Source organism: Macaca fascicularis, chromosome 4 (genome assembly GCF_037993035.2).
Source record: "Macaca fascicularis isolate 582-1 chromosome 4, T2T-MFA8v1.1".
Taxonomy (NCBI): domain Eukaryota; kingdom Metazoa; phylum Chordata; class Mammalia; order Primates; family Cercopithecidae; genus Macaca; species Macaca fascicularis.
Genome location: NC_088378.1, coordinates 114,820,526 through 114,835,478, shown reverse-complemented (window position 1 = coordinate 114,835,478; position 14,953 = coordinate 114,820,526). Strand labels below are relative to the sequence as shown.

Sequence of the window (14,953 nt, the reverse complement as noted above, 5' to 3'; positions counted from 1 at the left end):
GTACATGTTTAATCTTTCTAAAATCATGCTATGATCACACTACTCACCTATTACAGTGTCTTCAGAAGCACAGAAAAGAAAGCTTAAACCAGTGGTTGTCTGAAATGTATGTTGGCCCCTATCTATTTTTTCCAAGTTTATCTTGTATTTCTCTCATATAAATCCCCACATCCGGTCAGTTTTCAGCATTTTTGTTTACTCCACTTCCCAGCCCCAGCATCTGCTCCCCAGCCAATTCCTACCTTTTTTTTTTTTTTTTTTCAGACAGTATCTTGCTCTGTCACTGAGGCTGCAGTATAGCAGCATGATCATGGCTTACTGCAGCCTGGAACTCTGGGCTCAAGCAATTCTCTCACCTCAGCCTCTCAAGTAGCTGGGACTACAGGCATGCACCACCATGCCTGGCTAATTTGTTTTTAATTTTTTAGTAGAGATAGGGTCTTCCATATGTTGCCCAGGCTGATCTCAAACTCTTGAGCTCAAGTGATCCTCCCACCTCTGCCTCCCAAAGTACTGGGATTACAGGTGTGAGCCACCACATGCGCAGCACTACCCATATTTTAAAGCCCAACTCAATCCCAACTCTTCCACAAAGTAATTATGCCCTAACCAACCTATTTAGGGGTAGAGGTCCCCTTTTGTTCTCTAAATTCTTATAATGCTTACTAATTGTACCACTCATCATCAGCTATCTTTCATATATCATTCACTCACTTAGTCGATAGTATTCACTCAGATGCCAAATGCCAAATGCCACATGCCAGGAGATATTCTAGACCCCTTGACATGGGCCTCAAAGAATTAATGGTCTAGGGGAGGAGGAAAAAAAGGAAGAAACTACTATTTATTGTTTATTCTACGCAGGTCATCACCATGAAATCTCTTTCCATATGTCAACTCAGTTCATCCTCACCACTCTACAGTAGCTATTGTTATCACTTTATTTTTTATTTTTCCAGAAGTTATTGGGGTACAGGTGGTATTTGGTTACATGAGTAAATTCTTTAGTGGTGATTTGTGAGATTTTGGTGCACCCATCACCCAAGCAGTATACATTGTACCACACTGTTGTCTTTTATACCTCGCCCCCCTCATACTCTTCCCCCCAAGTCCCCACAGTCCATTGTACCATTCTTATGACTTTGCGTCCTCATAGCTTAGCTCCCACATGTCAGTGAGAACATATGATGTTTGGTTTTCCATTCCTGAGTTACTTCACTTAGAATAATAGTCTCCAATCTTATCCAGGTCACTGCAAATGCTGTTAATTCATTCCTTTTTATGGCTGAGTAGTATCCCATCATATATACACACCACAGTTTCTTTATCCACTCGTTGATTGATGGGCATTTGGGTTGGTCCCACAATTTTGCAATTGTGAATTGTGCTGCTACAAACATGCGTGTACAAGTATCTTTTTTGTATAATGACTTCTTTTCCTCAGGGTAGATACCCAGTAGTGGGATTGCTGGATCAAATGGTAGTCTTACTTTTACTTCGTTAAGAAATCTCCACACTGTTTTCCATAGTGGCTGATATCAGTTGGCTGTGTCCCTACCCAAATTTCAACTTGAATTGTAGCTTCCAGAATTCCTGTGTGTTGTGGGAGGGACCCAGCAAGAGGTAATTGAATCACGGGGGTCGGTCTTTCCCATGCTATTCTCATGATAGTGAATAAGTCTCATGAGATCTGATAGGTTTATCAGGGGTTTCTGCTTTTGCTGCCTCCTCATTTTCTCTTGCCGCCACCATTTAAGAAGCGCCTTTCACCTCTCACCACGATTCTGAGGCCTCCCCAGCCATGGGGAACTGTAAGTCAAATTAAATCTCTTTTTCTTCCCAGTCTCAGGTATGTCTTCATCAGCAGCATGAAAACAGACTAATACAGTGACTGTACTAGTTTACATTCCCACCAGCAGTGTAAAAGTGTTCCCTGATCACTGCATCCACACCAACATCTACTGTTTTTTGACATTTTGATTATGGCCATTCTTGCAGGAGTAAGGTAGTATCACCTTGTGGTTTTGATTTCCATTTCCCTGATCATTAGTGATGTTGAACATTTTTTCATATGTTTGTTGGCCATTTGTGTATCATCTTCTTTTGAGAATTGTCTATTCATGTCCTCAGCCCACTTTTTGATGGGATTGTTTCTCCGTTTTTTTCTTACTGATTTGTTTGAGTTTGTTGTAGATTCTGGATATTAATCCTTTGTCAGATGTATAGATTGTGAAGATTTTCTCCCACTCTGTGGGTTGTCTGTTTACTCTGCTGACTGTTCCTTTTGCTGTGCAAAAGCTCTTTAGTTTAATTAAGCCCCAACTATTTATCTTTGTTTTTATTGCATTTGCTTTTGGGTTCTCAGTCATAAAATCCTTGCCAAAGTCAATGTTTAATAGAGTTTTTCCAATGTTATCTTCTAGAATTTTTATAGTTTCAGGTCTTAGATTTAAGTCCTTAATCCATCTTGAGTTGATTTTTGTACAAGGATCCAGTTTCATTATCCTACATGTGGCTAGCCCAACCTTTTCCATTTGTTGAGAAGGGTGTCCTTTCCCTTATTATCACTTTATGAAAAGGAAACTGATTCTCAGAGAATTGAAATACCTTGGCAAAGGATACCATTTTTTTTGTTTTGTTTTTTATGTTTTTTTGTTGTTGTTGTTTCTTTTTTTTGAGATGTAGTCTTGCTCTATAGCCAAGGCTGAAGTGCAATGGCATGATCTCGGCTCCCTGCAACCTTCACCTCCCCGTTCAAGCAATTCTCCTGCCTCAGCCTCCTGAGTAGCTGGGATTACAGGCATGTGCCAGCACACCTAGCTAATTTTTATATTTTTAGTAGAGATAGGGTTTTGCCATGTTGGGTAAGTTGGTCTTGAACTTCTGGCCTCAAGTGTTTTTGCCCACCTCAGTTTCCCAAAGTGCTGGGATTATAGGAGTGAGCCACCACACTTGGCCACCAGGTAGGTATGTTTTTATTCTCTGCTGTCCCTGTCACCCTCTCAGATTATCTGTCCATCTCTTCCTTGCTCAGTCCCTGGGAGACTGATGGCTGTGATCTACATCATCCAAGTTCCTTTGCCCTCTGGCTTCTAGGTAGGTTGGTTCAAAAAGAGGTACCACTGGGAGCAGGAGCTAAGAAAGCAGTATATTTATTTGCCCTGCTCCCTCCTGACTCACTAGGTTCTGGCAGTAGCTGCATCCCTCAGGTACCGGCCTTGTGGAAGGGCTCTTCCATTGCTCCAGCTCTTCCTACCAGGATCCATTAAGACCGCTGCCCTCTGCTACCCCTTAGACCAGGAGTTGAAGATAAATAGACTCTACCTAAAGGCTGATGAAGCAGCTTAGCCCTGCCCACATTTCTGTAAATACTCCCTTCATTAAGCTCTTTTCAGTTAAATCCTCTTAGTGTGCTGTTTCCTGCAGATACACAGAGCAGGATTTGAACTCACGTGGGTCTTACCGCAGAGACCTCTTTTTTTTTTTTTTTTGCTGGGGTAATTGCTATGTTGGAGGTTTGTACTGAGTGCTGAGGATCAAAACTAAGGGCACCTTACTCTGATAGGAAGGATGAGAAAAGACTTCACCTGACCCATCCAAGCATGAGTCAGTCTCAAAAGGCGAACTGAAGTTTACCAGGCAAACAAAGAATGAGGATAAATGTTCAAGGGCAAAGTAGACAGTAAGGTTCAAAGTCACAGAGGCATAAAGACTATGTCTTATTAACCAAGGCAGTTACGTAGAGGGCTTGTGAGAGAATAATGATGGTTGAGAGTTTCTAAACTTTAATGATAATCACTTACTTCTCAATCCTGATCCACATGGGGAGATTAGAAGAAGCAAAGAACTAGCTAGACTCTGAGCAAGAGAAATAATTCACCTATTCCCTACCTTCAACTGATCCCTATTACAGAAAATAAGTTCAAATATTTAGCACAATACACAAGCCCTTTCTAATCTGGCCTCTACCCAACCCACCAGTCTCATCTGCCAGCACCACCTCAAGCTGTTCACTGAGAATGCCATACCCTCCCACATCTCTGCACTTTTATATATGTTTTTCTCATGCAGGAGATACCTACTGCTACTTTGTACTTGGTAAATTCCTCCTTATCTCTCAGGACTCATCTCAGGTGTCTGCCTATCTGTAAATATTTCCGGAGATCCAAGATGATTCCATAATGCCTTGTGTATAACTCTAGAACAGTACTTTCAAAGCACAGAACATGCATTATAATTACTTGTTTTCATGTCTGTTGATTGACTCGACTGTGATTTCCTACTACAGGAAGGTAACAGATGGTAGAGGTTCATGCTTGGGTTCTGGAGGCAAGCCACCCAGATCCAAATTCTAAACTGTACCCCAAACAACTAGGTAACCTGAAGCAAGTTATGTATCCTCTCTGGGGCTCAGTTTCATTATCCATAAAATAGGAATCATAACATCTGCCTCATAGAATTGTTAAATGAGTGACATAAAATAAGGCCTGTTACACACTAAGCCCTCAGGAACTGTTAGTTAACATATATTTGTATGTCCCTTATTTTCTGTATAAAATGCATGTGTTTGAATGAATAAATTTTCCTACCATTTCGTATTTCTCTGCATAGATACCAAATTCTACTTACCCTTTGTTTTATTGACTCATGAAAAATAAACCCTCATTCTAAATATGTACTTTTTTTCACTTGGTTATGATAAACAGATCCTTTTCTGTAAAGGAATTTAACTTCCTTCCATTGTTGTTGGCCTGGTTACTGAGTCAGACATTTTCTTGGCCTTCTCACAGTCTCCACATGTGCCTGCCCCACAGTTACTCCCACAGAAGAGCAGTTCTGTTTCAATAATTTACAAAGACATTTTCAAGTCAACTCTTGATGGCTCCCCTATGTTGGCACAAGAAACAACAACAGGCTCCCCACAGCATAGAGATGAACCACAGATACTTTTTTCTAATGCCAAAGCAACATAAAATTATTGCAGTCATAAAATAACTTTACGAGTTTTAAAATGGCATTTTCAGGCCCCAGCCTTGGTAAAAAGCCCATGAGCCAGAACCAAGGAAAGAAAAATCAGAGCACATAGAACAATGTGCTCAGGATGTGAGAAGGAGATGAAGACCAGCTCCCAGTTGAGCCCTGAGTTTCTGAGGAAAGGTGAGGTTGTGGCCAACAGAAGCACAGGGCACCAGGTTACAAAGGGATAATGGTGCTGCCTTATAACAATATAAAGGCCACACCTGAGAAAGCCAGGACACTTACAGAGTTACCCTGGGCTGGGTGCAGAGGGATGCACAGGCCTCACTGGCTCAAGAGCCTCCAGGAGGAGTTTAGCCATTGCTACTGCCCAAGACTCCAGCCCTACCTTCCTTCACTGCTTCTCCTATCCTGACACTGGTTTTGTTGTCATCCTCTTTACCAATTCTCTCATTACCACACCTAGATTTGTTGACTCTATGTCCCCATCCTCATTCTAGATCCCCAGCTTCAGGAGGGCTGGGAATTCACCAGCTTTCATATCAGCTGCCTGACAGTGACTAACTCTTGCTTCTTTGTCAGCTATCTATCCACCCTAGAACATTCTAGGAAACCATATTCCTTGCTGGAACTCATGTGAGTACACTGCCACTTGTTGGGAATAACAACAACCTAATTATTCAAAGTTAATCTGATAATGTTTTTAAACTAAAAGAACCACCACATGATTTGAGTGAATTTAATATTTTTATAAAAGACAGTTCTTTACTTACAGGCCTCCTGATTGAAGCACCTTGAACAGAGTGATAAAATTCTGGCTGGACTCGGCTGCTCTTCTTGATTCTTCGTTTCCTCACTGAAGTTTCTTGCTCACTCTGATGGTGAACTTCCACCACGGGCTTCACTTCTTCCAGACGGGCAGCTGCGGCTGCTGCAACTCGTCTTCTAATATGCCGAGGGCTTGCTCTGAATCCCTGTGGCAGAAAACACAACCAAGCAAATCCAGATTTGTATTGAGTTAGTTTGGAAGTTCCCCAGGGCTAGTTATACAAAAAGCTCCGAAAGTCACTATGTTCAGTGAGATCATGTGCACCCCCAAAGTAAGCATGGAGGAGGCTCAAATGCAAGTAAGTTTTCCCCACAAGTGTTCTTTAAAGCACCCCAGTATTTCAGGGTCCAGAGTTATTCTACATTAAGAAACGTTCTTAATTGAGTAAAGTCAGTCCAAAAAAAAAAGAGGGAAAGAAAGCAGGTGGGCATACTGCTTGACTTAAGCATCAGGGAGACTGTGAGTGAAGAAGAGTATTTCCACTTTGGCCTGAAGTAGAGTGTAGGGAGCGGGACAGGATATCATTCCAGGGTAAAGTGCAACTTTACATTCCTGAGAGAGACTCTTTCTGAGGAAGGAAAGAGCAGGAATGCAAAGCATCACTACAACACACCACAAAGTGAGGGTTCCAAACTCAAATGGGGGCAATGAGGCAGAACAAAGGTATGGGTTTGGGTGTCAGATGGGCCTGGGTCCAAATGCTGACTTCTTAATTATAGCTACACAATGTATTAAATAATTCTGAGTCCAACTGTTCCAACCTACAAAATGTATAACATTCTACTCACAGGGCTTTTAAGTTTTAAATAACATAAATATAAGTAAAATTCCAGCTGGGCGCAGTGGCTCATGCCTGTAATTCCAGCACTTTGGGAGGCCGAGGTGGGTGGATCACCTGAGGTCAGGAGTTCAAGACCAGCCTGGCCAACATGGCAAAACCCTGTCTCTACTAAAAATAAAAAAATTAGCTGGGCATGGTGGCAGGTGCCTGTAATCCCAGCTACTCAGGAGGCTGAGGCAGGAGAACTGCTTGAACCTGGGAGGCAGAGATTGCAGTGAGCCAAGATCACGCCACTGCACTCCAGCCCAGGTGACAGAGTGAGACTCCATCTAAAAAATAAAATTATGTGTGTGTGTGTGTGTGTGTGTGTGTGTGTGTGTGTAAAATTCCAAGCATGGTATCTGACACATAGGAAGTGCTTAATAAAATTATCATTTTCCTCTTCTTTTAGAGCAAGATGAGTATAAGGACAACTCAGACTATGGAAACATGTCAGCTAAGTCATATTATGCAGCTGAGAACATGCAATTTTGGAAAATATCAATAATTACATAAAATAGTCTTGGTCCTCATGGCTTACAATTTACTGGAGAGCAGAAGGAGAAATCTAACATAGAGTTCAAAAACACAGGGGAATGTGTAACGAAGGGTTAAAGTAGTAGACTCTCAGTGCTAGCAGATCTCAGAGAAGGAAATCAATGAATGAAGCTGAGAATAGTTACATTTGGCTTAGTTGAGTCAGTGGCATTTGAAGAATGAATTGAATTCATATTGAACGCAAAGGAAACAACATAAATGAATGAATAATAGACAGATGATAGACAGATGAGTGAAGTATTTACAACAATAAGAAACATTATTTGCTAATGTGCTGGAATGAGGGTACAAGCTAAATATGGTGGGAAACTAGTGAGAGATAAACAGTAAATGATCCAAGAAGGGCTTCTTTGAGTTTGTGTGTCTTCTGAATTTTTAAAGATGTATAAAAGGCTTAAAGTTTGCAGTAAATGCATAAAAAATGAGGAGTAAGAATTTCAAAGGGATAAGCAGTATGAGAAAAGGTGTAATAATGGTTCTGTGGGATTCTGAAAGGTTAATGTATACAGTGGGATTCTCACTGAGGGAGCCGGAAGATGGACTACTGTCCAATTATGGAGAGCCTGCATACCAGGCTGAAGGATATGAAGAAGGAGAGAATTGAAAAAAAGGAAGGGATTACCCACAGAGCCAAAAGTAGCAATGAGGTCAACAGAAATCGGTAAGGAGAAAATGCAAATGGATTTGGCAAAACCAAGGTCATTGTTTGGGCTCTCCTAATCCATCCCCAAATACATTAGTCTTGTTCCCATCCCGCCCCTGTGTGCAAGCTCAGCTGGTCCTCTTCAACCCAAAATAGTCCCAGAACATCCCCACCACTCCCACGTAACTCAGGAGGTACTACAGCAGCTGCTGGAAAGAGGATTAAGGAGAAGAGGGAACTGGGCCAAATGCTGAACCAAATTCTAGGGCAGTTTAGACCACACACATCAAAACCAACAACCATACAGGCTGCTTTTTACGCAGCTTCCTAGACATTCTCCATCCACCCACCCGCCCCCTCCACCCTCTACACACACACATTTTTTCTCTCTCTCTCCTTCTGAATCTCATTTTTTAACAAGCTTCTCTGGTAATTTTTCTATACTTTGAAGACTAAGAACCTCTAGGAACCAGAATTTAGTTTGACCACTAGATGGCATTATCTCCCACAGCCCTTGCATTCTCTCTAATTCAGAAATTTGGTGTTCTGGTAGAATGAACAAAATATTTGATGATATAGTAGATTCTGTAATAGTGGAGTAAGTTGAGTACATTTCTTTGGTAAGAATGTAGATTCTCTTATGAATAATAAGCAACCAGATTTTGCTTAACTGGTATTATTACCAATAGTCCTCAGTGGCCCACAAATTCTAGAAACACTTAGGGAGAAAAACTGCATAAAACTTTGCTAAAGTAACCAAACGACAGAGATTAAAACATGTTGGCACAGCCATTCTGCAAAACAATAACTTAGTGAATTCATATCCCTGTATCTACCCCAGAGAAATTCTACCAAGCATGCCCAGGAAGATATTCAATGCAGAATTATTTATGATATTAAAAAAAATTTTGAGACAGAATCTTGCTCTGTCACCCAGGTTGGAGTGCAGTGGCGCAATCTCAGCTCACTGCAACCTCCGTCTCCTGGGTTCAAGTGATTCTCCTGCCTCAGCCTCCTGAGTAGCTGGGATTACAGGCATGAGCCACTACTCCCGGCTAAATTTTGTATTTTTAGTAGAGATAGGGTTTTACCATGTTGGCCAGGCTGCTCTCAAACTCCTGACCTCATGATCTGCCCAGCTCAGCCTCCCAAAGTGCTGGGATTACAGGTGTGAGCCATTATACCTGGCAAAAAAATTTTAAACCACTTAAATCAGTCTTTCCTAAACTTTAGGCATCTTCATTCCACCTTAACATTTTTTTCCAGATCTGAGCACTGCCTCAGTGATTTCTGTTATACCCAAATTTACTTGTACTATTTTAAAATAACTTTTTATAAGTACTGTAGTATACTACACACACTTTGCAGCCACTATCTGAGTTCTAATACTGCCTTTGTCACTTCCTAGTTGTGTGATCTTGAATAGTTACTTAATGATTTCCTCACTTGTAAAATAAGGATTAAAATAGTAATTCATAGGATTGCTGAAAAGAATAAACTAATGTAGGTAAAGTACTTCAAAGAGTGCCTGGCACGTAGTAGTACATAAGCATTCACTATAATTACCATGTATATTACTTGTGTGAATAAAATATATTCTTGAACACAATAGTGTATTATTCATACTATCTAAAAAAGAAATCAGATGGAAATAGGAAAATGAGTCACACTGCTGGTATGCCTTGAAGACAGACACATGTGAGGTACCGATCATTAGGAGAGTTCTTTGTTACTCTCCAGTGAGTCAAACTACCTGGGCTCAAATATAATATCAGCTCTATTACTTACTAGGCGTGTGATCTTGGTTAAATTACTTCTCTGTGCCTTGTTTTTTAATTTGTCAAATGCATATAACAATACCTCTCTCATAGAGTAATGGTGGTATTTAAATGAGATAATCCACATTACGTACTCAGAACAGTACACAGCATATAAGAAATACTTAATACATTATCATCGTTATTATTACTGCTTCACTTTCTGGATCTTGCAGCAGCAATACATTATTATTGTTATTATTACTGCTTCACTTTCTGGATCTTGCAGCAGCAATTTACACATCAGCAGTGCACAGCTATGATTACAAACACTATAATCAACGATGAGCATTCACCTTTATTTCTCTAAATAACTGCAAAGAATTACAGCTCCTTGATTTTTGACACTTTCTTGTCCTAAGTAATAATTTTTTTAAAAAAATGTCTTTTAACGGAGGAAATTTTAGCTTGAAACAGTAGGTGGTGCTATAAGTTCTTCCAGGTGTTAATAAGAGTTACTCTTTTTTTTTTTTTTTTTTTTTTTTTTTGAGAGGGAGTCTAGCTCTGTCACCAGCCTGGAGTGCAGTGGCGCGATCTTGGCTCACTGCAACCTCCACCCCCTGGGGTCAAGTGATTCTTCTGCCTCAGCCTCCCCAAATAGCTGGGATTACAAGCATGTGCCACCACGCCCAGTTAATTTTTGTATTTTTAGTAGAGATGGGGTTTCACCATATTGGCCAGTATGGTCTCGATCTCCTGACCTCGTGATCTGCCCACCTCAGCCTCCCAAAGTGCTGGGATTACAGGTGTGAGCCACCATGCCCAGCCAATAAGAGTTACTCTTTAACCATTAGGTGATGGACACTTGGAAGCCTGTCAGTAGTGCACTTCTATCATTTTTAGGCCACCCCAAATTATCAGCACCTTTTGGATAATCATTTCCCAAGATGTGCGGTCATGTGTGTGTGTGTGTGGTGTGTATGTGCATGTGTGAGGAACATTTATCATGAGATCTCTCTTCAATCTTTAAGTGCACAATACAGTATTGTTAACTCTAGGTACAATGTTATATAGTAGATCCTTAGAACTCATTCAGCTGGCATAATTGAAACTTTATACCCATTGAACAGCAACTTCCTATCTCTCCTTCCCTCCAGCCCCTGGCAACTACCATTCTACTCTTGCGTTATATTAATTTGACTAATTTAGATACATTATATAAGTGGAATCATGCAGTATTTGTCTTTCTGTGACTGAGTTATTACACTTAACATAATGTTCTCCAGGTTCATCCATACTATTGCATATACCAGGATTTCCTTCACTTTGCAAGGCTGAGTACTATTCCATTGTACACATATATTGCATTTTCTTTTTCTCTACTTTTTTTTTTTTTTTTTTCTTTTAGACAGAGTCTTGCTTTGTCACCCAGGCTGGAGTGCAATGGCACAATCTCGGCTCACTGCAACCTCCACCTCCTGGGCTCAAGCAATTCTCCTGCCTCAGCCTCCCGAGTAGCTGGGATTACAGGTACACACCACCACATCCAGCTAATTTTTACATTTTTAGTAGAGATGGGGTTTCACCTTGTTGCCCAGGCTGGTCTTGAACTCCTGACCTCAGGTGATCCACCCGCCTCGGCCTCCCAAAGTGCTGGGATTACAGGCGTGAGCCACCACGCCCAGCCTATATTGCATTTTCTTTATCCACTCATCTCTCCACGGACATTTAGATTGTTTCCATACCTTGGTTACTGAGAAAAATGCTGCAATGAACTTAGGAGCATGTATAACTTTTCAAAATCCTGATTTCAACCCCTTTGTACATATAGCCAGAAGTGCGATTGTTGGATCATATGGTAATTCTAGTTTTAACTTTTTGAGAAACCACCATACTGTTTTGCATAGCGGCTACACCAGTTTACATTCCCACCTACAGTGTACAAGGGTTCCAGTTTCTCCGTAGCCTTCTGATACCAGAGTTAAGAAGAAATTACTAGGCAGATAGTAAGGGTACAAAAGTCCTCAGTCAGGTTTTCCTTTTAATGAAAAGCAGCCCAAAATCATTTTCTAACAAAGAACAGCCTGTAAAGTCGAGCTGCAGACATAGACAAGCAAGCTTAGAGCTTTCACAGGTGGATGCCCGCAGGAAAGAACTACCTGGGACTAGACGTGTTCAAGATGGCTCCATCTTCCCTTCTCTGCCAGCCACGTGTACAGTAAGGAGAAGACAAAATGGCACTGGCCAAGGGAAGAATTCATTAGCATAATAATATTAGGGTAGGGTAACCAGCCCTCCAGGCCCGCTATGTAGATGTTACACCTGATCAAACCAGTCTGTGAGCCCTACAAAAATCAAATACCACCTCCTCAAGCCGGACTATAAAATTCGGGGCGTCCACTGCCTGCCAGCCTTTTCCTCTCAGAACTCCCCTTCTCTCTCACTAGAGAGAGATGTTTTTCTTTCTCTTTCTTTTGCCTATTAAACCTCTGCCCCTAAACTCCTCAAGTGTGTCCCTGTCCTAAATTTTCTTGGTGCAAGACAACAAACTCCAGGTATTTACCACAGATAATGTAGCCGCTTCATTTCCTCATCAACACTTTTTATCTTGTGGCTTATTAATGACAACCATCCTAACAGATGTGAGGTGATATCTCACTGTAACTTTTATTTGTTATTTCCCGGTGATGAGTAATGTCTTGATACATAGTTACATCAAGATGCTCCAGAGCCCACTCTAGATCTTCTCGCTTAATAACCCAGTACATTTCATGGGTAGGCCCATGGCCAAGACCCAGTGAATGCAAGTTTCTCTGCTTGGACTGTGAATATTATATGGAGGCAGGTAAAGACTGAAAAAAATCAGTAGGAGTTCATTAGTTCCAATGGCTACACCAAAGACCTTGTGAAGCTGCCTGGTTTTGTTTGTTCTAACCAGACATTTGGTCTTGATTGTGAGTTCCATGATCTAGGTGTATTAAATTCTCTATTGGCTTAAATCAGACAGTCAGGTCCTGTTATCTACAAACAAAAATCTCTAATGCATACACTTTCTGTTAAAACTTGCAGGTGGTTAGCTATTTTCCTTGGAGGTCGAATACTCAGACAACCAGGCTGTTTGACTGTGTATGTGTAGATGGGCATAAAAAGTGATGAAATATTAATAGCAATAATTTACTAAGCGCCACTTATGCACTAAGCCTATATATGCCCTGAAGAAACAAGCAAACAGGCTTTTCAGGGTTAAGTAATCTGCTTAAAGGTAAAAAGTTGCAATTAGAAAAGCCCAGATTAGAACCCAGGTTTATCTAACTCCAACCAGTGCCCTTCAACACTCTGCTCTTATGTAAAGAGATTATAAGGCAGTAATGCATTTAGAATTAATCTTCTACATGTATCCACATGACTGGAAGTGCTCAGGAATACATGTTGACTGATTAAAACAAGAAAAGATCTATTAACAATTTAGATGAATGAGGCAGAAATTAAGAAAAAAATATTTTCGGGTAAGTATTATTGTTTTATAAGGTCAAACTACTGTCAAGTTTACTGATTACACATCTGAAAAGATGGAAAATTAACACATTGACCCACTGAGCATTAATATAGAATTACTTTTCAGCCTGGGCAACATGGTCAAACTCCGTCTCCACCAGCCGGGCGTGGTGGCACGCACCTATAATCCCAGCTATTTGGAAGGCTGAGGCACAAGAATTGCTTGAGCCCAGGGGCAGAGGTTGCAGTGAGCCAAGATTGCGCCACTACACTCCAGCCTGGGAGACAGAGTGAGACTTTGTCAAAACAAAAAAAGAAAATACAGGCCGGGCGCGGTGGCTCAAGCCTGTAATCCCAGCACTTTGGGAGGCCGAGACGGGCGGATCACGAGGTCAGGGGATCGAGACCATCCTGGCTGACACCGTGAAACCCCGTTTCTACTTTAAAAATACAAAAAACTAGCCGGGCGAGGTGGCGGGCGCCTGTAGTCCCAGCTACTCGGGAGGCTGAGGCAGGAGAATGGCGTGAACCCGGGAGGCGGAGCTTGCAGTGAGCTGAGATCCGGCCACTGCACTCCAGCCTGGGCGGCAGAGCGAGACTCCGTCTCAAAAAAAAAAAAAAAAAAAAAAGAAAATACATATATATATGTGTATATATATACACACACACACACATATGTATATATATGTTACTTTTGTGTTATGGAAGATATAAATTTTACCATATGTAAATATTATAAAGCTCAATAAGCTGCTGCTTATAAAATCTATAATGCTCCATTAAAAAATCAAATGATTCCCCTCATCCCAGGCTAGAAATAAAGTGTACAGTAGAAGCTCTTTGATCCATGGATAAAATTTGAGGGAGATGAAGAGGGCAGTCCATGAACTTGTATGCAGAAAAAAATATTCCTTGATTTTCAATAACTTATAATTGAAATTTAAAACATGGCTCAATTATGAATGTAGGCCATAAACCTGGTATCATTAACAGTACCTGTGACTTTTGCCACCAAAAGTCATCATAGATTTAAATATTAAGTTGTAGTGGCTGCAGATCTCTTGAAATACTGTTTATACTTGTTACTTCAAAATCACAGTAGTTAGTAAATGTGCCGCTGTCAGAGGCATTTGAACCAGAGCAACTCCACCTTAAACAGGAGCTAGGTAAAATGAGGCTGAGACCTATTGGGCTGCATTCCCAGACGGTTAAGGCATTCTAAGTCACAGGATGAGACAGGAGGTCAGCACAAGATACAAGATACGGGTCATAAAGGCCTTCCTGATAAAACAGGTTGCAACAAAGAAGCTGGCTAAAACCCACCAAAACCAAGATGGCAATAAGAGTGACCTATGATCATCCTCACTGCTACACTCCCCCTACGGCCATGACAATTTACAGATCCCATGGCAAGGTCAGGAAGTTACCCTATATGGTCTAAAAGGGGGATGCATGAATAATCCACCCCTTGTTTAGCATCTAATCAAGAAATAAGCATTAAAATGTGTAACCAGTAGTCCTCAGGGCTGCCCTGTCTATGGAGTAGCCATTCTTTTATTCCTTTACTTTCTTAATAAACTTACTTTCATTTTACTCTAGGACTCGCCCTGAATTCCTTCTTGTGGGAGATCCAAGAACCTTCTCTGGGGGGTCTCAATTAGGACTCCTTTCCTGTAACACCACTAGATCTTGTTATTCAATGCATTAATTAAAAAGTACCTATACTGCTGTCAAAAATATTTCTAATAACTTACATTTCAATGTAATTGGTTTCTTTTATAATTCTGTCTTTTAACCATGTTTGCCTTTTTCTTTCTTGGTCACAAGCTAAGTTACATTTCCCAGCCTCCCTTGCAGTTAGATAAGGCCATGTG

At 41.0% G+C, this 14,953-nt stretch overlaps 1 protein-coding gene across 7 annotated transcripts in view; it reads right to left on the bottom strand.

Moving 5' to 3' along the window:
• Window positions 1-14,953, bottom strand: part of DST (dystonin) — a 488,729-nt gene that overhangs the window by 426,992 nt on the left and 46,784 nt on the right. For all 7 annotated transcript variants that reach the window (XM_005552656.4, XM_005552659.4, XM_005552672.4 and 4 more), the window contains exon 3: window positions 5,751-5,951. In XM_005552656.4, the coding sequence (XP_005552713.3) occupies window positions 5,751-5,951 (201 nt within the window). The remainder of the gene's footprint in view (window positions 1-5,750; window positions 5,952-14,953) is intronic.